Genomic DNA, 23,089 nt, shown 5'->3' with positions numbered 1-23,089 from the left:
TGTGTAAAATTTGCCCACTTGAAAACTCACGTCGTTGCTCGCAGGAATATCCCAATAGCCGACAACGAACTACAAACGAAGCAATGTGAACAGTCATGACTGGCTGGTAGACTAAGTTAAAACTCAACTTTCATGTCCAGGATCGGTAAGCTACAAAACTTATAGCAATGGGAACAGCACCGCACACTCCAACACCGTATAGAGGCTGCCAGCGGGCCCAGCCAAACTACCCGTCGCGGAGATTTCCTCGCTGCTCCACGCTAACCGACCAACTGCCAGGCCCGGAAACGTTGAAAGGGCCAAATATACGTCGGCCGATGAGACGACCAACTGAACGACCAATTAACGGTCGTCCCGCTCCAATCTCCCTCCGTCGGACAGCTCATATGTGTCGCAGGCGCTCGGTGAGCACTGGCTGTCGGCGCCCTGATTGCACTGCTGGTCCGTCTCCAACTGCACTGCTGGTCCGTATCCAACTGACTGCCTGACACACGACGACCCGGAAGTACTATCGGTCGCTCCAGAGATGGCACGACAGTGCACTTATCGATACACCCTGCTGCTGCCGCTCATGGACAAGCGAGGAAGGAAGTTAGTGACACCAGTAAATGGAATAAGAAAACGAGGCGGCAGTACCGTTATAGAAGGTGACAAACAGTAAATGGAATAAACGCGAGCTGTGCACGGCTCAAAAGCTATTTATTCACGTGTTACACATGTAGTCACACTGAAGTGACTGGACAGCACATAAGGGGTAGTCATATGAAAACGAGACACATGGTAAAAATTGAGTAAACTGTTTATTATTTCAGAAGTAGTCACCGTTACTGTTAATACATTTATCCTGCTGTGAGACGGTGAATGCCGTCGTAGAGAGATGTTCGTGGGGCCTACGGAAGTGAGATAGTCCCCAGGTGTGCCTCTCTTTGTGCAAAGGAAATCGACGGCCTATAATAACTTCCTTCATTGCTCCACAAATGTGGAAATCACGTGAGAGAGATCGGGGCTTTGTGGAGTTTGTATAGAGGCCCCGCAGCAAAACCTCAGCGCCGCATGTGAAACAACCTTGGCAACATGTGCATTGGTATCTTTTCTTCGTGATGTGGGGCCACAATCATAATATATTACTTTAAAGTCAGTACCGCCATTAGACTGTTGTTTATTTACCCTGTTACATTTACACTTATGCAGTCATGATTTCGGCTTCAAAGTGCCATGATCAAGTCTTTTTATGTGTTATAAATTGCCTAAGACGGCATACTGTCGTTTTAAAATACTCTATTAGACACATTGACTGAGTCGATATTTCTGGCAGAACCTTCTACTTTGTTTCATTACTGAGTTCACCATTTTGACTGAATGACAGTTTGCTAAGTGTCAAATTAACTTGAAAAATTCTTTCATGGTAGTAATCAAAGCTAAATTAAGTCTCAAATGAGTATAACATATTTGACTTTTTTAATCACCTGTGAAGCAGGTATTTTAGACAGTAACATTTACGCAGTCTTTCTCTGGATTTTTGCAAAATGATACTTTGCAATAAGTTGAGAATATTTTAGTAAAATTCTAACTAGTTTCACTTTTAATAATCCTTGGACATCTGATAAACATAAATAAATATAAACAATAACAGTGCATTTGAAAAAGGATACTCGGTTTTATAAACACTTAGGAGCTGATCTTGCATAGGTTCACTATCAGGATGAAAGTTATGGTTCTAAACACAGGTTTATAGCAGTTGGATTATTATTAAAATCACTCACACAAATTAACTGGTCAGTGCTCTGATACATGAAGTTGAAGGGGCAGTGGCGAAGTAGTGGTGGCAAGCGACTTGGCGGCTAACTGTACACACGGCTCTTGATGACTGAATGCTCTATACAATTTGTTCTTGGTAACGGGTTTTTAATGTGTAGAGCCATTCCTTATTGCCGAGAGCACCATGCAACAGCGAGATCCACATCCGAGGCAAAATTCCTTGCAAACGGCTTCCGATTGGCTCCATTGGCCTCGTCAAGTGCACTGTGCAACAGTTAGCCACTGACTGCGTACCATTCCGACCAAGTAGCCGTCCAGTTCGACCACAAAAACTACCTTTTACAATGCTCCGAGTCACTTCCGTTGTGGAGGGACTTCCCTACATCTTTTACATTTTACAATACAAATTCCCTAAGCATGAATCAGCTTCCAATGTACAATGTTTTTCTTCTAACACACACATATTACAAAATTTCATTATTCTAAATATCATTTGGCTTTTTACAAAAAGGTACGGCCAAACTTTCAGGAAACATTCCTCACACACAAATAAAGAAAAGATGTTATGTGGACATGTGTCCGGAAACGCTTAATTTCCATGTTAGAGCTCATTTTAGTTTCGTTCACCTACGCTCAATGGAGCACGTTATCATGATTTCATTCGGGATACTCTATATGTGCTGCTAGAACATGTTCCTTTACAAGTACGACACAACATGTGGTTCATGCGCGATGGAGCTCTTGCACATTTCAGTCGAAGTGTTCGTACGCTTCTCAACAACAGATTCGGTGACCGATGGACTGGTAGAGGCGGACCAATTCCATGGCCTCCACGCTCTCCTGACCTCAACCCTTTTGACTTTCATTTATGGGGGCATTTGAAAGCTCTTGTTTATGCAACCGCGGTACCAAATGTAGAGACTCTTCGTGCTCGTATTGTGGACGGCTGTGATACAATACGCCATTCTCCAGGGCTGCATCAGCGTATCAGGGATTCCATGCGACGGAGGATGGATACATGCATCCTCGCTAACAGAAGACATTTTGTACATTTCCTGTAACAAAGTGTATGAAGTCACGCTGGTACGTTCTGTTGCTGTGTGTTTCCATTCCATGATTAATGTGATTTGAAGAGAAATATTAAAATGAGCTCTAACATGGAAAGTAAGCGTTTCCGGACACATGTCCACATTACATATTTTCTTTCTTTGTGTGTGAGGAATGTTTCCTGAAAGTTTGGCCGTACCTTTTTGTAACACCTAGTATACATTACAATACTTAAAATTTCCTATCACAAATAAATGACCCTAATCAACAAAGAAAACACACTTAGTAATTACAGAAATACGGTTACATAATGTAAATATACTTCTAATCGGTATAAATGTTACAAGGATATATTAATTATTCTAGATCCATACGTGTTGAATCTTACACGTGACACTCTGTGAAAATTTCATATTTCTAAAATCAGTACTTTTCAGAAAATGGGTCATTTATTGAAAAAAAATTTAGTTCGGAGACATTGAGGTTTACAACTGTTTTTGTTACAGATTCTTATACAAACCTACACTTCTGCGTTACTTATGCACTACTATTACCCTGATCTATAGTCTGTGTCTTCTTCAGTGTCACAACAGCCTAGTGTTTACCTCCTCCTTTTCTTTCTTGCATCTTTTGTCATTTGGTAAGCACCTAACTCTGCTTCACGTACACGAAGCTCATCCAGTTGGCGCAGTCCTTTAGCAGTGTTCTGTCCAATCTTACCCCTAACTTCTCCAGAACATTAAGACTCTCATAATTCCCACCACTAACAGTTATTACAGCATCGTACACTGCTAATGTTAGAGTCATAAGGACAAAAGATACATTTTTAGGCACACAGCACCACACAACATTATCGAAGAACTGATTCACATTCTGGGTATTTCCATGTAAACACTTCTTTGGCAGCTCAGAATTTGCCAAATCTCTGTAAATAGGTTTCATTGCCTCTATTACTGCCAAAGAAAGAGAATTTTTATGTGTAACTTCATGTAGGGTGCTAGAAAATTCAGCTTGCCAATATTTACACAAAGTGTTTGGTGGAGGTGGACACAAAGCATTACATGACTTTTAATCGGTTGATATTCGATGAAAGAAAGGGCTCCACACAGCTCTTTTCATTTCCTCTAAATTGTCACAGTTATCTCTAATGGCCTTCCCATAATATTCCTGTAATTCATCAATTACTTTGTCAGTTACTCTTCCAGTACATTTTATTGTCTTGCCATCAGACAGTTTTGTGTTACCCAGCTAGGCTATTAGATTACACAGACGTGTTACCATCCTTTCCTTGACATGCCCTACACAAAACAAAGCAATTCACAGCTTTTTACACTGTGTAGTTCCCAAGATATGAATGCTCAACTGTGGTAGTATGTGCGTAGCTGCGAAATTTGACAGTCACATATCTACATTAAAAATATGATTTGAAGGTCTCACAAATGTCTGACTTTAATGTATTATATACCAAAAAGTTCAGGAAAGTCCAAAGTACATTATGGAGTAGAAAACATCATATGTAAAAGTTCAACGAATTTCACGTACAATGTATCCTTAAAATCTCTACACGTTTTGCTTGTTTCATATATGTGGCCAACTCCAGAGCTCCAGTTCTGTCTTAGATCTTTCAGACATCTGTAAGTTTTTCTCGCTGTATCAAATCTCCCAATTTGTCTTTACCTACTCCTCTTTGAAACATTCTTATCAAGTTCGTTTGAGTCTGGTGTCTCTGAAAAAAAAAAAAGGACCATGGGATACTGCTTTGCACATATACAGACGGCTGTAGTAATGGCTATACAAGCTATTATGGTCTATCGACAATGCATTGGCGAAGCTGTTATTTGTACTCAGGTGATTCATATGACATAATTAGGGGCGCAAAACGGAAATTAATAGGCTTCCAACTCGGATACGCGTTAGAACTATACGCATAGGACATCGCATTTCGGAAATTCTTAGGGAAATCAATATTCCGAGATGCACAGTGTCAAGAACGTGCTGAGAGTACCGCATTCCAGGAATTAACGCACCAAAGACAACGCAGTGACCGACGGCCTTCACTTAATGACCGAGAGGGGCGACGTTTGCGTAAATTTGGCAGTACTAAGAAAACAAGCGAAACTATGTGAAATAACCGCAGGAATCTGTGTGGGACGTACGACGAACGTATCCGTTAGGACAGTACGGTGAAATATGGCGTTAATGGGCTGTGGCAGCAGACGACCAATGCGAGTGCCTTTGTTAACAGCTCGACGTCACCTGCATTGGACCCTAGATGACGGAAAACTGTGGGCAGTAAGATCAGTCTCGATTTCAGTTGGTAAGAGCTGAGGGCAGATTTCGAATGTGGCGCAGACCACAGAAACCCGTGGACCCAAGTTGTCAACAAGGCAGTCTTCAAGTTGGTGGTGAGTCCATAACGGTGTGGGATGTGTTTGCATGGAATGGATTGGGTCCCCTCGTCCAACTGCGCCCATTATTGACTGTAAACTGTTATGTTCGGCTATTTGGAGACCATTTGCTGCCATTTATGGACATCACATTCGCAAACAACGATGTCTTGCTCCTGGACAAAAATTGGTCGTGGTTGGTTTCAAGAACTTCTCGACAATTTGTAACCTCCCTCTTACTAATCGGCCAATCCTGCTTCCAATATAAAATATGACCATGGATCGCGTGTATGCCTAATGGATTTTTCTAATTGAATAAGGCAATCTTTCCCGAAGAAGTAGGAGGAGAGTGTACAACCGACCCTTCTGATGGAAAGTCTGCTAAAAATAAAAAGTAATTAAACCGAACAGGGCTATAATTTGGAAAATGAAAGGTATTTTTTACATTAACTCAAGAACAACACTGGACGAAAAAGGGGTACCACTGGTCATAAATCCAAAAGTTACACTAATGAATGAAAAGGAAATAATTAACGCTCGCCTTCCAACTAGGGCAAAAAATGGTTCAAATGGCTCTGAGCACTATGGGACTTAACATTTGAGGTCATCAGTCCCCTAGAACTTAGAACTATTTAAAACTAACTAACCTAAGGACGTCACACACATCCATGCCCGAGGCAGGATTCGAACCTGCGACCGTAGCAGCAGTGCGGTTCCAGACTGAAGCGTCTAGAACCGCTCGACCACAAAGGCCGGTCCACTAGGGCAATTTACATCAAAAACCCTGTACAAGTGATGGGAAAGAAAAACAAATATTACTAAACGCTGACGTGGCAACTGAAGGTTGTCACGTTTTGAGACACTAAATTTAAGTGAGTATGTAAACATAAAGAAAACTGAGACGTCACTCTTACGTTATGTTTGGCATTACAATTTGAAAAAGGCAATCGAATAATGATTTGAAAATACGTAATTAAACTGTATGTTAGTAGTGAACTTCGTTACGTGAGCAATGACTTTCAGTGACTTCAACATAACGTCATCAAAGAAATTTAGAAAAAAAAAGCAAGCACTGTTTACTTTGCCTTTAATTATTTTGAAAATTGGATTTAATATTATTGTCTGAGCAACTGCGACTTTTTTACTGACTTGAACTGAATTAAACACTAGAGTACATACCATACCCAACAGCCATGTGCTCCAAGCTATACGCAAAATAAATAAAGCTTCTAATCTCTGAATTTGTGCATTTCTTTAGATCTGGACTTTTACCAGTGATATATTCTCAAACTTCACGAATGCAATTGCTTTACTTTAGTCATATACTGAAGCTTCTGTCGTACAACAGGTAATTGAAAGTAGACTGAGGCTAAAATTCTTAAAATTGAAATTATTCGTTAATAAACTGGCTTTAACTATTCAGTTTGTTTCTTACGACACTGAGTTAGCATATAAGGGAAAAAAGGAACAAGATTCCAGCTCGGTAACAATGTCTGGGGGCAACGAGGACACAATCGCCCTGAGTGTAACTGATTGTTATTTAAATAAATTTTATCAATCAAATCACATTCAGTTGTGCTACTGGGTTAGCCGTTAATGCTTTCTACCAATTAACAGACTTAAGTCACTGCTGTGAATACGACGAAACTCGGAACCGACGACGAAACTGCTGCTGTTGTTGAAGACGTTAGCATCTCGTGGAGCCACGACTAATTACAGGAACGGGCAATCGTAATTAATACAGCCTCTTCCGTCCGTCCACTGTCCGTACTCCTGTTACTAGATATATTTGGCCGGTGCACGAACATGATGCCGCCGAAAATGGTACTCTCCACTGCGAGAGCGGTAACGAAACACTTCCGTACACTACAAGTTCAAAATGGTTCAAATGGCTCTGAGCACTATGGGACTCAACTGCTGAGGTCATTAGTCCCCTAGAACTTAGAACTAGTTAAACCTAACTAACCTAAGGACATCACAAACATCCATGCCCGAGGCAGGATTCGAACCTGCGACCGTAGCGGTCTTGCGGTTCCAGACTGCAGCGCCTTTAACCGCACGGCCACTTCGGCCGGCTACACTACAAGTGCTGGAATCCTTCTCCATCTCTCTCCGCCCGCTACGCACAACAACGCCCTACCCAAAGATTTTACAACGCACAAGCACTGCTATTATGGTCGCTAGCTGATGCAAATAATAAATCCTCTGGCTTTTTCCCAGAGCTTATAAGTGTCACTGTAAGACACAGATGAATCCAATGAAATTTCAACAGACTTCTACCTACATTTACACGTACAGTGGAACAATGTCCTTAATTATTAAGAGGAAGCATTTAGATTACATATTTACATACAAATCAGCAAAAAAATGTATGTATTGGTAGCAGGTGCCACGCATCCTGCATTTTCGGTGTCACCAATCGGAGCAAGCGATTTTGCCACGCAGATGGCCCTGCTTGATAACCATCGAACATTTATGGGACATAACCGGGAGGTCAGTTCATACACAACATCTTGCACCGGTAGCACTTTCGCAACTACAGATCGCTAAGAGGCTGTATAGCTCAGTATCTCTACAGCGACTTGTTGAGTCCATGCCACGTCGAGCTGCTGCACTAAGCCGGGTAAAAGTAGGTCCGACACGATATTACGAGTATCATACGAATTTTTTCACATTAGTATATTAAAAATGTTCGGAAGTTTCAGCTAGAAACTTCTAGGACTTGCTGCAGGGAGTGAGTAGATAATACACTACTGGCCATTAAAATTGCTACACCAAGAAGAAATGCAGATGATAAATGGGTATTCATTGGACAAATTTATTATACTAGAACTGACATGCGATTACATTTTCACGCAATGTGGGTGCAGAGATCCTGAGAAATCAGTAACCAGAACAACCACCTCTGGCCGTAATAACAGCCTTGATACGCCTAGGCATTGAGTCAAACAGAGTTTGGATGGAGTGTACAGGTACAGCTGCCCATGCAGCTTCAACACGATACCACACTTCATCAAGAGTAGTGACTGGCGTATTGTGACGAGCCAGCTCCACGGCCACCATTGACCAGACGTTTTCAATTAGTGAGAGATTTAGAGAACGTGCTGGGCAGGGCAGCAGTCGAACATTTTCAGTATCCATAAAGGCCCGTACAGGACCTGCAACATGCGGTCGTGCATTATCCTGCTGAAATGTGGGGTATCGCAGGGATCGAATGAAGGGTAGAGCCACGGGTCGCAACATATCTGAAATGTAACGTCCACTGTTCAAAGTGCCGTCAGTGCGATCAAGACGTGCGACCGAGACGTGCAACCAATGGCTCCCCATACCATCACGCCGTGTTATGCGTCAGTATGGCTATGGTGAATACACGCTTCCAATGTGCGTTCACCGCGATGTTGCCAAACATGCATGCGACCATCATGATGCTGTAAACAGAACCTGGATTCATCCGAAAAAATTACGTTTTGCCATTCGTGCACCCTGATACGTCGTTGAGTACACCATCGCAGCCTCTCCTGTCTGTGATGCAGCGTCAAGGGTAATCGCAGCCATGGTCTCAGAGCTGATAGTCCATGCTGCTGCAAACATTGTCGAACTGTTCGTGCAGATGGTTTTTGTCTTGTAAAAGTCCCCATCTGTTGACTCAGGGATCGAGACGTGGCTTCACGATCCGGTAGCCATGCGGATAAGATGCCTGTCATCTCGACTGCTAGTGATACGAGGCCGTTGGGATCCAGCACGGCGTTCCGTATTACCCTTCTGAACCCACCGATTCCATATTCTGCTAACAGTCATTGGATATCGATCAACGCGAGCATCAAAGTCGCTATACGGTAAACGGCAATCGTGATAGGCTACAATCCGACCTTTATCAACGACGGAAACGTGATGGTACGCATTTCTTTTCCTTACACGAGGCATCACAACAACGTTTCACCAGGCAACGCCGGTCAACTGCTGTTTGTGTGTGAGAAATCGGTTGGTAACTTTCCTCATGTTAGCACGTTGTAGGCGTCGCAACCGGTGCCAACTTTGTGTGAATGCTCTGAAAAGCTAATCATTTGCATCTGACTGCATCTTCTTCCTGTCGGTTAAATTTCGCTTCTGTAGCACGTCATCTTCGTGGTGTAGCAATTTTAATGGCCAATAGAGTAGTATGTTTACGAAGGTAAGCATCACATTTTTATGACACGCTTAAGTAATGCAATTCTTATCTTTGCGCCCGAAGCTGTCGCTTGTGCCTTAAACCGCCTCTTTAGAAAAAAAATGGTTGAAACGGCTCTAAACACAATCGGACTTAACATCTGATGTCATCAGTCTCCTAGACTTAGAACTACTGAAACCTAACTAACCTAAGGACATCACACACATCAATGCCCGAGGCAGGATTCGAACCTGCGACTGAAGAAGCACGCGGTTCCGGATTGAATCGCCTAGAACCGCTCGGTCACAGCGGCCGGCCGGCTTCTCTAGGTAAGACAAGAAAGCAAATGAAAACTTTTCTGGGTTACAAGAGATGATAAGAATCAGGAAAGACGACAGAATAAAAGTTGGTTGGGCAATATCACAGAAAACACGCAGGAACCGCACAGATCTGCATCGCTGATGAGAGTCACTGGTAATTCTAATGGGGCCTCCATACAGTAATGGATGTCTGATGGGAATCAGTAGCTTTTTAAACGTGAAGTCCGTCAGTTTGTATTAGATTATTGGTAGTTCAGTTATTGACTGCTTACAGAGACACTGAAGTCACTGTTTTGATTCAGTGGTGGTTTCACCATGACTGAATGGAAACGAAAATGGCTACGAATATCGTTGTTCCCTCCCGTCATGAAGTACTTGCCGTAATTATAGAAATTCAGATTGATGAGAAACTAAGTCCTAGTACGTGTTCCTACAATTAACAATGAATCCAGAAAGGCCTGTAAAGGACATGCTACACGCGGTCGTGCATTATCCTGCTCAAATGTAGGGTTTCGCAGGGTTCGAATGATGGGTGGAGCCACGGGTCGTAACACATCTGAAATGTAACGTCCACTGCGTTCTAAGTGCCGTCAATGCGAACAAGAGGTGAGCGAGATTTGTAACAAATGGCACCCCATACCATCACGCCGGGTGATATGCCAGTACGGAGTTGACGAAGACACGCTTCCAATGTGCGTTCACCGCGATGTCGGAAAACATGGATGCGACCATCATGATGCTGTAAACAGAACCTGGATTCTTCCGAAAAAATTACTCTTTGCTATTGTGCACCCAGGTTCGTCGTTGAGTACGCCATCACAGGCGCTTCTGTCTGTGATGCAGCGTCAAGAGTAACCGCAGCCATGGTCTCCGAGCTGATAGTCCATGCTGCTGTAAACGTCATCGAACTGTTCGTGCAGATGGTTGTTGTCTTGCAAACGTCTCCATATACTGACTCAGCGATCGAGACGTAGCTAAACGATCCGTTACAGCCATGCGGATAAGATGCCTGTCATCTCAACTGCTAGTGATACGAGGCCGTTGGGATCCAGCACGGCGTTCCGTATTACCCTTCTCAACCCACCGATTCCATATTCTGCTAACATTCATAGGATCTCGACCAACGCGTGCAGCAATCTCGCGATACGATAAACCGCAATCGCGATAGGCTACAATCCGACATTTATGCAAGTCGGAAACGTGATCGTACGCATTTCTCCTCCTTACACGAGGCCTCACAACAAAGTTTCACCAGGTAACGCCGGTCAACTGCTGTTTGTGTATGAGAAATCGGTTGGAAACTTTCCTCTTGTCAGCACGTTGTAGGTGTCGCCACCGGCGCCAACCGTCTTTGAATGCTCTGAAAAGCTAATCGCTTGCATATCACAGCATCTTCTTCCTGTCGGTTAAATTTCGCGTCTGTAGCACGTCATCTTCGTGGTGTAGCAATTTTAATGGCCAGCAGTGTATTTTGAATTGCAACCCGTGTCCGGAAACGTATCGTTCCCGTCCTACAACCATTTGTAAACATGCTGTAACGGGACCACTTTTAAAAGTAATTGATTAGGCGTGAACTAGTACATCACTTTCTTTACGATACCCGTCATAATAGTCAAAGAAATTGCTCGTGTGCTTGTTGACGGGCTCTTTTCAACGCGATGCAATACGTCCTCTTCTTGGAACACCACAGTCACGCCTCCTGGTGGTGTAGCGCTCTTTTTCGAAGTCACTGCGTAGTTGTCGTGAAAAAGGTATTCCGCTGAGTCGGACGTAGGTGGAAAACGATCCTGAAAAATACGACGAGCAGCTCTTGCATTATCGTCAGCTTCGCCATTTAGAATGATTACGTCGGTGTATTCTGCAATCACGTACTCAACCACGTTGCTCTAAAACTCACTTGGAAACACAGTGCCCGGAATCGGCCTTAGGGGTGCAAACATCGCCAAGAAGAGCTCTCATGCTACTCTGTCAGAATGTCAACATATTTGACTTTATTTTTTGTGGTAAGGGCTGTGAGACTAAACTGCTGATGTCATCGGTCCCTAGGCTTAAGCACTACTTAATCTAACTTTAACTAACGCTAAGGACCACACACACAGACACCCATGCCAGAGGGAGGACTTGAACCTCCGACGGTGAGGGAGCCTAGCGAATCGTGACAAGACGCCTCATTCCGCAGGGCCACCCCGCGTAGCACACATTTGCCTGCACTGCAGGCCTCTCATTTAAGCCTCAACATTCATTCCGTGCGACGTGCTCACCAGTGACGGGAATCTGTGTGTACTACTTTTATATGGTGAATTTGAAAGAACTGCCGTGAAAACAGTTCAGTGGCATAGAGCTGTCAATCCGTATCGTCAATGTCCCACGCACCAGGCAACTGTCCGAATTATGAACACGCAGGTGCGGACAGACTGCTTGAACGTCAAAAAGAGGACAAGAGATAATACTGAAACTGACAGCGGACACGAAGAAGCTGCTCTGGCTACGACGCCAATGAATCCGCACAGTGGTACGAGACACATTGTCAAGGTACGTGGAATCAGGGAGACGAGTGTCATTCGCGTTGCGCATCGACAGAATTTCCGTCTCTATCATCTGTCACTACATCAAGCACTCGACGACAGTGATTTCTAAATTCGTACAGAATGTTGTCCATTTGCCCTTCAGCAACTGCGAGACAAACCTACAGTGCGTTGCTCCAACGTTTGCTCCTTACCGATGAAGCAAAGTTTGTTAACAACGGTTACGTAAATTTGCATAACATGCACTACCGAGCAGCCAAAAATTCACACTGTCTTCGTCAGGTATGGTGCGGCATCATAGGAAATTACATTATGGGACTTTACTTCATCTCAGGCGTTCTAAATGATCATTCTTGCGCACAGTTTTTTACGAACATTCTGCCGGTTCCTCTAGAAGAGGTACCACTGGATGCTCGACGGTGTATGTGGCTGCAACACAACGGTCGTCTAGGACACTCGTCTCTTTTTGCAACGCAAATACTGAATGAGAACTTTCATGGGCGTTGGATAGGACGAAATCATGCTGTAAAATGACCTGCGAGGTCCCCTCGACTTCTCTTGATTTCCTTCGTTGGGGAGCTCTCAAAAAAGTTGCAGTCTATGATGAAGCCCCAAGTACGCCAGACGATACGTATCATCCACTGAAAATACATCTGTTCATCTTTCTTTCGAACGGCGACTGAAAATGTGCCTTTCAGTCCACGGTCAACAGTTTGAATGTACGCTTAAATAAAGGATAAATTTTCTATTTATTTATTTTTTTTTTTTTTTTGCAAGACGAACTTTATGTTTTGTGATACGGGTGGTTACCGAATCATTGTTAATACACTGTTTATTTCATTTAGGTGCGTTCAAAATTACACTCCAATGTCAAGTAAGTCGACACCGTGTGCTTCACGAAACTCGTAGTCCTGTCATCACTCACTTCAGCATGAAACGACGTTCCGTTAAGAAAACGTTTATTTTGCGGTGTACAGGTGGTCCCTAAAGTATTTTTAATGAAATGTTTAGTTCAACTAAAGTATCTCACATGGGATTTAGAGAGGGTGTAGGTAGAGACAGCATGTATTTTACCTCTAGGAAGCATAGAGCCACGCACTGGAGAAGACAGGTCGAATCTTCATTCTAATAATAAGATATTAATACTGCAGTTCCTTTTTGCAGCGAAGACCTATTTCATTTGGAAAAACGAACAGTTGATTTCTCTGTTTCGGATCATGTAAATCTGGAAGGGTGCACGAATGAGAAATGGTTTACCTCTGCCCTTTGTGATACGCTACATGCTAGCCTATGTCGTACTTCCATATACTATAAACGCTTGTGCATCTGTATCTATGTCGTAAGGGATTTCAAGAAGAAATAAAGCTTTATTCTCCAGGAGCAGGCCTACAATGGGGTACGCAACTATGCAGCGTGCTACGAGACACCTGCCTGGCAGTGTGTGTACTGCAAATTCAGTTTCCGGCCACCGTGGTCTCACATTCCAAGACATTTCTCAAACCTTTTTACCACAGGTCTGAACGTCAATACTAACGAACGCTACATCACTGTAATTGTCTTCTCAAGAACTATCGAATGCGGTTATAAAAAGTATGCGGTTCCATATAAGAAAACGTAGTTACTACATAATCTCAGTTGATATCCGCACCAGAAACGTTAACGAAACAAAAATGTACGTGCCTCTCGACGCTCTAACATTTGCTGAAAACGTCGTTCCGATATGTCTACGCGTCCTCGAAATAAAAGAGGGTTACGTCTCTTGTGACACCCTGTATAAGGCGACCCATCATGAATGGTCAAGATTGAGGCGTATAATAGGAAAGGTCATTAGACACAGATAAGTAGATTAAAGAAAGGCTGTAAGATGCATACCTTAAGTACTACGATCACTTCATCTTTCATACTGTGAAACAAATCTCTTACTACCGCAAGCTCTTCGCTTTTCCATATTTTGATAGGTAATAGTACAGTAAACATGGACGCTAAAGTACATGCCTTAAGATCTACTGTGAAACACATTTGTTCTGAATAAGATCTCATAGCACTCAAGCTCAAGTCTACTAGACTTTCTTGCTTAGAATGACCGTCCTTTGGAGCGGCTGATTGCTATGCGTAGGATTCGAGATCTGTTTCCGGTTCTGTCAGGAACTTTCAGAAAGGACTGGAAGTGGATGCACTTACCTCGTGAGTGAAATTGATGAGGTACTTGACCAAGTACCGGCTCCAGTCCACGAAAACTGAAAGCGATCGGAGAGCAATGTGCTGACTCTGGGCCCGCCTGGGCTCGTGGACGGAGTTTGCGTATATTCTCTTGCCATCTCAGCACTTGATATTCGTACAGCTGCTTCTCCTATCGCCAACGGTTTCCTTAATTTTTCCTACAGTCGGCATCTATCTTTCCCTTATTCATTCATGCTTCTACAGCCTTGCATCCATCCTCCAGATATTGCTGCTTAACGTTTTTCTAGGCTTCTTTATTCCACTTTGCTAGCTTCATTTGCGGCAGTAATATGATTCCTGTTTTAGACGATCAGTATCCGCTATTTTATCCAAAGATACCTACTAAACTCTTGACAATTTACCTGTTATATTCTCTGCTGTCTCCAATATTTTCTTTCAAAGCTCGCCATTGATATTCTTTTGTATGATTCTCCCGTGCTTCAGTTAATCGTTCCCTAATGCTTCTTCTGAAATTCTCAACTTTCTTTGGTAGTTTAAATTTTTGCAGTTCGCATCTCTTTAATTTCCTACCTTTCTCCAATATCTGCAGGTTCAATCTAAGCCTATGTCGTACTTCCATACACTCAGCATTCACATATGCCCCTGGAAATATCATATAGTTTAAAATGAGGTTTCGAAATCTCTTACTACAATACAGTCATTCTAAAACATCCAGTGATCACAGTTCTCTTCCAGTTTTCCGTCCATCTTTCATGATTCTTAAGCCAAGTTTCGTGATACCTGAATGACCCTCACTTGTAAAATTCTACCATCGCAGTTAAATTTTCTTCTCCTTTAAATATTTGATTAATTATTGGGTAGTTGGCATGTAAACTTGTATTACTGTTGTGGATGCCTTAGTCTTGGTTATGATAATGCATTAACCACGCTGTTCTTAGTAGATTACCCACATTCGTATTTTCGTTTCCATTACTGTAACTACTTCTACATTTTTTAATAACTATGTGCTGACCTGATCGGAAGTACCGTTTCTCCTGCAGCCACAGTTCACTAATTCCTACTATACCTTTCTTGGACCTATCAATTTCATTTTAAATTCTGTAACTATCTATTCGAGAAAGTGAGATAACTTTCCTAGCGCCGACCCACTGAATGCAAGTGTTCTTCTTCCTGATGATGACGTCATTCGACTGGAGATCCGAATGAAGAACTGTTTCACTCTTGAATATTTTATCGAGAGGCTGCCATCATCTAACAACGAATTGACGCATTGGTGCAGGGAATGGCAATTGAATCTCAATGTAGACAAGTCTAATGCGCTGCGAAAACACAGAAAGACAGATCCTTTATCATTTACCTACAACATAGCAGGTCAGCAACTGGAAGCAGTTAATTCCAAAAAATATCTGCGAGTAGGCATTAGGAGTTATTTAAAATGGAATTACCATATAAAATTAATCGTTGGTAAAGCAGATGCCAGACTGAGATTCATTGGAAGAATCCTAAAGAAATGCCGTCCGAAAACAAAGAAAGTAGGTTACAGTATACTTGTTCGCCCACTGGATGAATACTGCTCACCGGTGTGGAATCCGTACCAGATAGGGTTGATAGAAGACATAGAGAAGATCCAACGGAGAGCAGTGCTCCCCGTTACAGGATCATTTAGTAATCGCGAAAGCGTTACGGAGATGATAGATAAACTCCAGTGGAAGACTCTGCAGGAGAGACGCTCAGTAGCTCGGTACGGGCTTTTGTTGATGTTTCGAGAACATACCTTCACCGAAGAGTCAAGCAGTATATTGCTCGCTCCTACGTATATCTCGCGAAGAGACCATGAGGATAAAATCAGAGAGATTAGAGCCCACACAGAGGTATACGGACAATCTTTCTCTCCACGAACAATACGAGACTGGAATAGAAAGGAGAACGGATAGAGGTTCTCAAAGTGCCCTCCGCCACACATAATCAGGTGACTTGCGGAGTATGGATGTAAATGTAGAGATCATTTAACACTGGTAGAGGGGCATGCCCTTGGAAAACAAGGTAACAGGAGCAGTTTCCTATTGCTTTCGATGTTCACGTTATCAACACAGCAAAAACACGTTGACTAATCTTACGGTGCCAGATAAGTCAATCATCCAGAGTGTTGCTCGTGCAACCACTGGCACTCTGCTGTCCCACCTCATAAACTTGGTTAGTGTGGCCTCTTCTTCCTGTAAAGACCTCATTTATTAAGTTCTGGGGACAACGTATAGTTAGTTGATTTGTTTAGATTATTGTCACTTACTGTTGCCTAGTTCTGGCTGTTATCCACTGCTGCAAAAAATTTTGATTTTGATTACAATGAGAAGCTTACGCTGTGGCATAGTATACCAAGCTTGTGCTTCCTAGTACATTAAGTCTTCAGTCATAATGAAATTCAAATTGTTTTAAGCAAATTAAATTAAAAGTGTATACAGTACAGTACTGATGGGTTTCATTCAGGCTGGACAAATTTACTCACACATAGGAAAGACTTCCAAATAGTTCATCTCATCGCAGTCTGCGGGAGAGAATGCAAATATCTCTCCCCTGGCGCTCCGTCGCTCCGGTGGTGGCAAAGAAACCCGAGGTGTTCGGCAGGAGCGGAACGGCAGCTCCCCTTTAACGCGATGCTTAAAATAATCGCCCCCTCGGTTTTGCGCACCTCGATACACGTCACTCACTGCGCCATGATTTCATCACAGCGAAAGGGAACGCAGTAGGGTCACCAGAATAGCTCGTCTCGTTTCAGATACCACGTTTTCTATTTCGAGTTTAAAAGTTTGTTGTTAATATTATTATCGTGCGATATTTGGTGTATTTTCCCCCCATCTCTCTTGGACCCTACATCTATAATTCGTAAATGAGTCTGGTTTTCGTTAAATATCCTGCCACTGTTATCGATTTTATGCAAATTTATTTTCAGGATACGAACAATATGAAAATATCCACATTTCTCTGTGCACCCCGGAATACAGTATAGCTAGTGCCATTATCAACATGCGAAATAAACGACTGATATGACTGTATTGGCATAAGAACTGCAAACATGAGTCGTACTGCGTAGTGTCTCTATTCCCTTATTTAAAGTTTCCTTAATATATGCATTGCGAGTTTCCGAACCACTCCCGACATGCCTAAGCAATCCACCCACATTCCCTTCAACCGATTATAGGTATTCATCCCATTTCATACAGTTTATTGGCAGTACTCTTGATTTTTTTAAACCATGTGATGGATTCTCAGTGTATAACAATATTATAAATGAATATTACATGGTTTTTAAATTTCCGTGAAATATTTTGAATTTTCACACACCACACATTTTTAGTGAACTGACATTCTATTCACTACTTACAAATACTACTTAAGTCGCTTTCTTATGATCGTCCAAGGTCGATACTTTACGACAGATAAAAGCAACAGAATGTTGTGACATAACGTGACAAATCCCTTATGTGTATTTAGGGCGTTAGCTGACCCATTATGCTCTTTCTTTGTACAACCAATGTTAGTGTTGTCCATCCGCCTTCCAGTGTAATATACTTGGTGTTATCAGTAACAAATTCATCGAACCATTCGAATCTCCATGTACTCCGTATCTTGATCGAAAACGAGAATCACTCTCAAAGTTTTTTCTGAAACTAACAAAGAAGGTTTCGACTAATTCTACTGACCACCTGATAACACATGACAGTACGTTTCAAAGTTAGAAATAGACACCTCAGCCAACAACGTATCAAGTAAAATTCATGCTGCGTGAATACAGTCTATGCCTTCTCAGACCAAAGTAGCATTTCCTTACATCTACTCTCTCTGGCACGATCAGCGTCTTTCGTGTCAGCAGAGAAAGAATACGTTAGTGTATCTTTGTCTCGTAACCTCTACAAGAATAATCGTGTTAATGTGTCGCTTTGATTTTGTGGTGCTCTTCTTCACGGAACATAGGTACTGATGGCTCCACTTATGAAAGTATCGAGCATAGGGGCCTGAAGATGGCATTATTGAGATGCCGAAACTGATTGACTAAATAAAGCAACATCACAAAGCATACGGCTTCTTTGCGACTTTCCTAGGTAGATATCTGACCCGCCTTTGTCCCTTATTCACCATATATCGACAGGGATTTAATAACCTGAGTACAAAAGGCAGCTCCGCCAATACCACGCCCTTTTATATCTAGTGTACACGATGCTACCGCCACCTGTATACCTGCATTCGCCATCCCATTACTTTTGTCTCCTCAGCGAATGATGACTAATATAAGGATTAAGGTACGTTGTTTCATATATACGTTTCATGCATGTAACAGGTTTAGATTACATTGAAATGAACCTGGTAACTTACTTCGGACCAGTAAGACAAGAAATGTGTCGATCCACAGTAGGTTAACATAATAGGGAGGTTAATAGCAGGTGAAGAGTATGTGAGCTAAATAGAAACCTAGTCCCAACAGGGAATCTTAGAAAAAAGTGTTCCGAGACTGTTACCTGAAATGCTCCTCCATGATACTGACAAGAGGGAAATTGAGTTAGTAATTAAATCACTAAAGACCAAGAACTCTCATGGATATGACGGGGTATCTAGCAGAATACTGAAGTATTGTTATATATATGTTAGCCCAGTACATAGCCATGTCTGTAACTTTTCCTTTAGGAGTGGTCGGTTTCCCAACCGATCAAAGTACTCGGTAGTGAAGCCACTTTATAAAAAGGGAGACAGGGATAATTTTGACATTTTTAGACCTATTTCTATGCCATCGGTGTTTGCTAAAGTTATCGAGAGGTTACTGGAGCTTTTAAATTCACATAATTTGCTGTCAAATGTACAGTCTGGTTTTAGAAATGGTTTAACAACTGAAAATGCTATACTCTCTTTTCTCTGTGAGGTTTTGGTTGGGAACGCTAGCTGTTTTCTTTGATTTAACGAAGGCTTTTGACTGTGTTGACCACAAAATATTACTGCAGAAGTTGGACCATTAAGGAGTAGGGGGAGTAGCTTACAATTGGTTCGCCTCTTACTTTAAGAACAGAAAGCAGAAGGTAATTCTCCGCAATATTGAGAGTGGTAGTGATGTTCAGTCCCAATGGGGCTCTGTTAAGTGGGGCGTTCCACAAGGGTCGGTACTGGGGCCACTGCTGTTTCTTATTTATATAAATGATACGCCTTCTAGTATTACAGGTGATTCAAAAATATTTCTGTTTGCTGATAACACCAGCTTGGTAGTGAAGGATCTTGTGTGTATTACTGAAACAGTACCAAATAATGTAGTTCATGAAATAAGTTCGTGGCTTGTGGAAAATAATTTGATGCTAAATCATAGTAATACTCAGTTTTTACAGTTTCTAACTCACAATTCAACAAGTATCGATATTCTGATGAGACGGAATGGGCATATTATAAGCGAGACGTAACAGTTCAAGTTCCTAGGCGTTCGGATAGATAGTAAGCTGTTGCGGAAAGCCCATGTTCAGGATATTGTTCAGAAACTAAATGCTGCGTTATTTACCATTAGAACAGTATCTGAAATAAGTGCAGTTTAACGCGTAAAGTAGTCTACTTCGCATATTTTCATACGCTTATGTCATACGGTATTATTTTTTGGGGTAATTGTTCTGATTCAAAAAGGGCATTTTTGGCTCAAAAACGGGCTGTTCGAGCTATGTGTGGTGTAAGTTCGAGGACCTCTTGTCGACCCCTATTCAATAGTCTGGGAATTCCGACATTGCCCTCACAGTATATATTTTCTTTAATGTCGCTTGTTGTTAGCAATATTAGCTTATTTCCAAGAGTTAGCAGCTTTCACTCAGTTAATTCCAGGCAGAAATTAAATCTGCATGTGAAATGCACTTCCTTGACTCTTCTGCAGATAGTAGTGCAGTATTCTGCTGCATCCATTTTCAATAAGCTACCACAAGAACTCAAAAATCTTAGCAGTAGCCCAAACACTTTCAAGTCTAAACTGAAGAGTTTCCTCATGGCTCACTGCTTCCATTCTGTCGAGGAGCTCCTGGATGAGCTGAAAAATTAAGCCAATTCCAGTGTTACATTGTTGATTTTCTTTATTTAAACTTACGAATTGTCGCCTGAATATGTTTCTTATATTTCATTTTATCTGTTTCTACTATAGTGTCATAATTTCATGTACTGATTCGTTCCATGACCATGGAGACTTCTCCTTATTTTGGTCCCACTGAACAATAAATAAATAAATAAATAAAACAGCAAAAAACCGTCAAAATCACGTTTAAGCAGAGTGTCTCAGCAATAAGCATCTAATAATTAGTAAGACTGAAGTGAAAGTCATATAAAATAGTTAAATGTAATGAGAACAAGTGTATATTGTATACAAGTCATATACAAATTACGGAACAACAAGGATCAACATATACCGATAGGATGTTAACAAATGGTAAATGACAAAGTACCGTGTTTTATCTCTTTCATATTAAAATAATGCATCAAGGTCTGCCAGAGGTAAATGTGGGCAACATTAAGTTGTTCGTTCATCAGATAATTGTCCTCTTCAATACTGTCGATTGTTAAATTTGATTATATTGTTTATATAGTGGCCTGTTGGTGACGTGAGCTATCATCGAAAGCATTTGCTTAATAAGGAGTTCAAAATTGACTGCTGAAAGACTACCGCTGTTTGCTTCTCTCAGACGAGTCCTGTGTTCGACGCCGATATAGGTATTTCTGTCAGTAAAACGAATGAATGGAATTGTCATAGTCTTAAGGGCCCAACAACTGGCGTAAGACTGTGACGTACCAATGGCTACACAACAAGATTACTTGCGGTTCGCACACCCGTTTTGTTTGTGACGTGTTAAGGACGGCGTCTGTGCTCATCCTTCCGACGTCTCGGTGATGTTATCTTCCAACAAGGTAAAGCAGAGGGTGGTCGAATGCTACCCTCGCGAGAACGATCTGTAGACCTCTCCGACACTGAAAACATCTAATCATGGATTTTCCAGACACTTGTGCCCCACCACTAACCATCCGTTCTGGCATAGAGTTGGAGCAGTGCGGTGAAATGATGTACTCGTGCTTACCCATCAAGTTCAGTTCCACTCGATGCCCAGCCGTACTGGAGATGTTGTCGCTGGTAAACTTGTCCGCTGTTTGTACTAAATTTCTCAGCATGTATTTAAAAAGTGACGCACAGTATTATTCACGTATTCTTTCTATTATACTTCGTACGCACACTAACCAAAATTTCTTTATTTACTATCCTTCATGACGTTGCAGTTTTAATGGACAGCAGCGAACGATCGGGAGTCTGAGGCAATAAATATAACAAGATTGCAAAATTTTGGAAAACACAGCCCTCAGTCGCGAACACAATTAATTTGTGACACCGAAACCTAGGTCACAAATTAATTATGTTGGCGACTGAGGGCTGTGTTACACAATATTTTGTATTATACGTCGCTGATTCACCGCCATGTCAAAAACCTTACAACAAGATTGTTTTAAGCAGTATAGGACTTTACATCTGAGGTCATCAGTCCCCTAGACTTATAACTACTTAAACCTAACTAACCTAAGGACATCATACACATCCATGCCCGAGGCAGGATCCGAACCTGCGACCGTAGCAGCAGCGCGGTTCGGGGCTGAAGCGTCTAGAATCGCTCAGCCACAGTGGCCGGCTAAATAGCACACTTCCATTAAGAAATTTGTCAATTTTTGTGGACGAAGAATGCGAAAAAAGACTCCTAACAGACGCCAGCATACGTGAAGACAATGAAAGTATGTACGAAGGTATAGAATGTAAAAAGAAAGGAAAATAGTGAATAAATGAAGAGGTGTTTTGGGAGGGGGGGGGGGGGGGGGACGCTGGAAGAAAATAAGTGACAGGTATGTACAAACCTGTTTATCGCTTTGGTTCAATTAATAATAATTAAAAATAAGTTATTTTCTTTTTTGTCTGTTGCAGTTCAGCTAGCAATGACCTATGTAGATGCGTAAGTAGTATTAGCTGAGGAAACGAATTACCAAGAGAATTGCCGCTAATAACGGCGCCCACTTAGAAGGGCGGTTATGCATTAATTTTATATCGCCGGAGCCGTTACGACTGCAACCAGGCAGTTTTTCACAGTGGGTGGCCATCGCGGAGTAGAACAAAATATAAAGTGCTCCGCTCGAGCAGAGGGCTGTCACATTAGTCAACAAAACAGTGTAATTACAGCGGCGGTGGCGGCGGCGGCGGCGGCGGCGGGGGCGGCGGGGGCGGCATCGGGGGCAACTTGGCGCAGTCAGCGGCGCACAGTGGCGCCTCGCGCATGCGCAGACTCCTCTCGCGTTGCCGTCAGCCCTAATTCAAAGTGCCGGCCCAGACACGCGGCGATACGGCAGCCCGCGATGAACGCGGCGAGCGTGCGCACAGATTTACGGCGCCCCGTAATTAATTGACGACAACTGTAATGCGCCGCGATAAAGCCTCGCACGGCAGGCCATTAGAGTTTTAATTGCGTTCCAAGACACGCCGCAGTTCTCCCGACGGCAGATAAGTCATGCCACAATAGCCGTGGGCCACAATGTGCTGCCACGGCAGTCCGAGGCGCGAGCGGTAGTCTCTTTCGCAGCCTGCGCCGCTCCGTCCTTTCCGGCAACGTGACGTCACCTCCGACTGCCGCAGTCACTGGCGAGAGTGTCCATTAGGCCCGCTAACCGCGCGGCGAGAATTATGACTCCATT

General features: G+C 42.5%; 1 protein-coding gene across 1 annotated transcript in view; it reads right to left on the bottom strand.

The window, feature by feature from the left end:
- Positions 1 to 22,676, bottom strand: part of LOC124616223 (zwei Ig domain protein zig-8-like) — a 254,680-nt gene extending 232,004 nt beyond the window's left edge. Inside the window, exons 1-2 of the mRNA XM_047144526.1 lie at positions 22,579 to 22,676; positions 20,815 to 20,918 (exon numbers count right to left, since the gene is read on the bottom strand). Coding sequence (XP_047000482.1) covers positions 20,815 to 20,918; positions 22,579 to 22,676 — 202 coding nt within the window. The remainder of the gene's footprint in view (positions 1 to 20,814; positions 20,919 to 22,578) is intronic.
- Between the last annotated feature and the right edge of the window lie 413 nt (positions 22,677 to 23,089).

Source organism: Schistocerca americana, chromosome 5 (assembly GCF_021461395.2).
Source record: "Schistocerca americana isolate TAMUIC-IGC-003095 chromosome 5, iqSchAmer2.1, whole genome shotgun sequence".
Lineage (NCBI taxonomy): Eukaryota > Metazoa > Arthropoda > Insecta > Orthoptera > Acrididae > Schistocerca > Schistocerca americana.
This window is presented reverse-complemented; position numbering and strand designations above follow the sequence as displayed.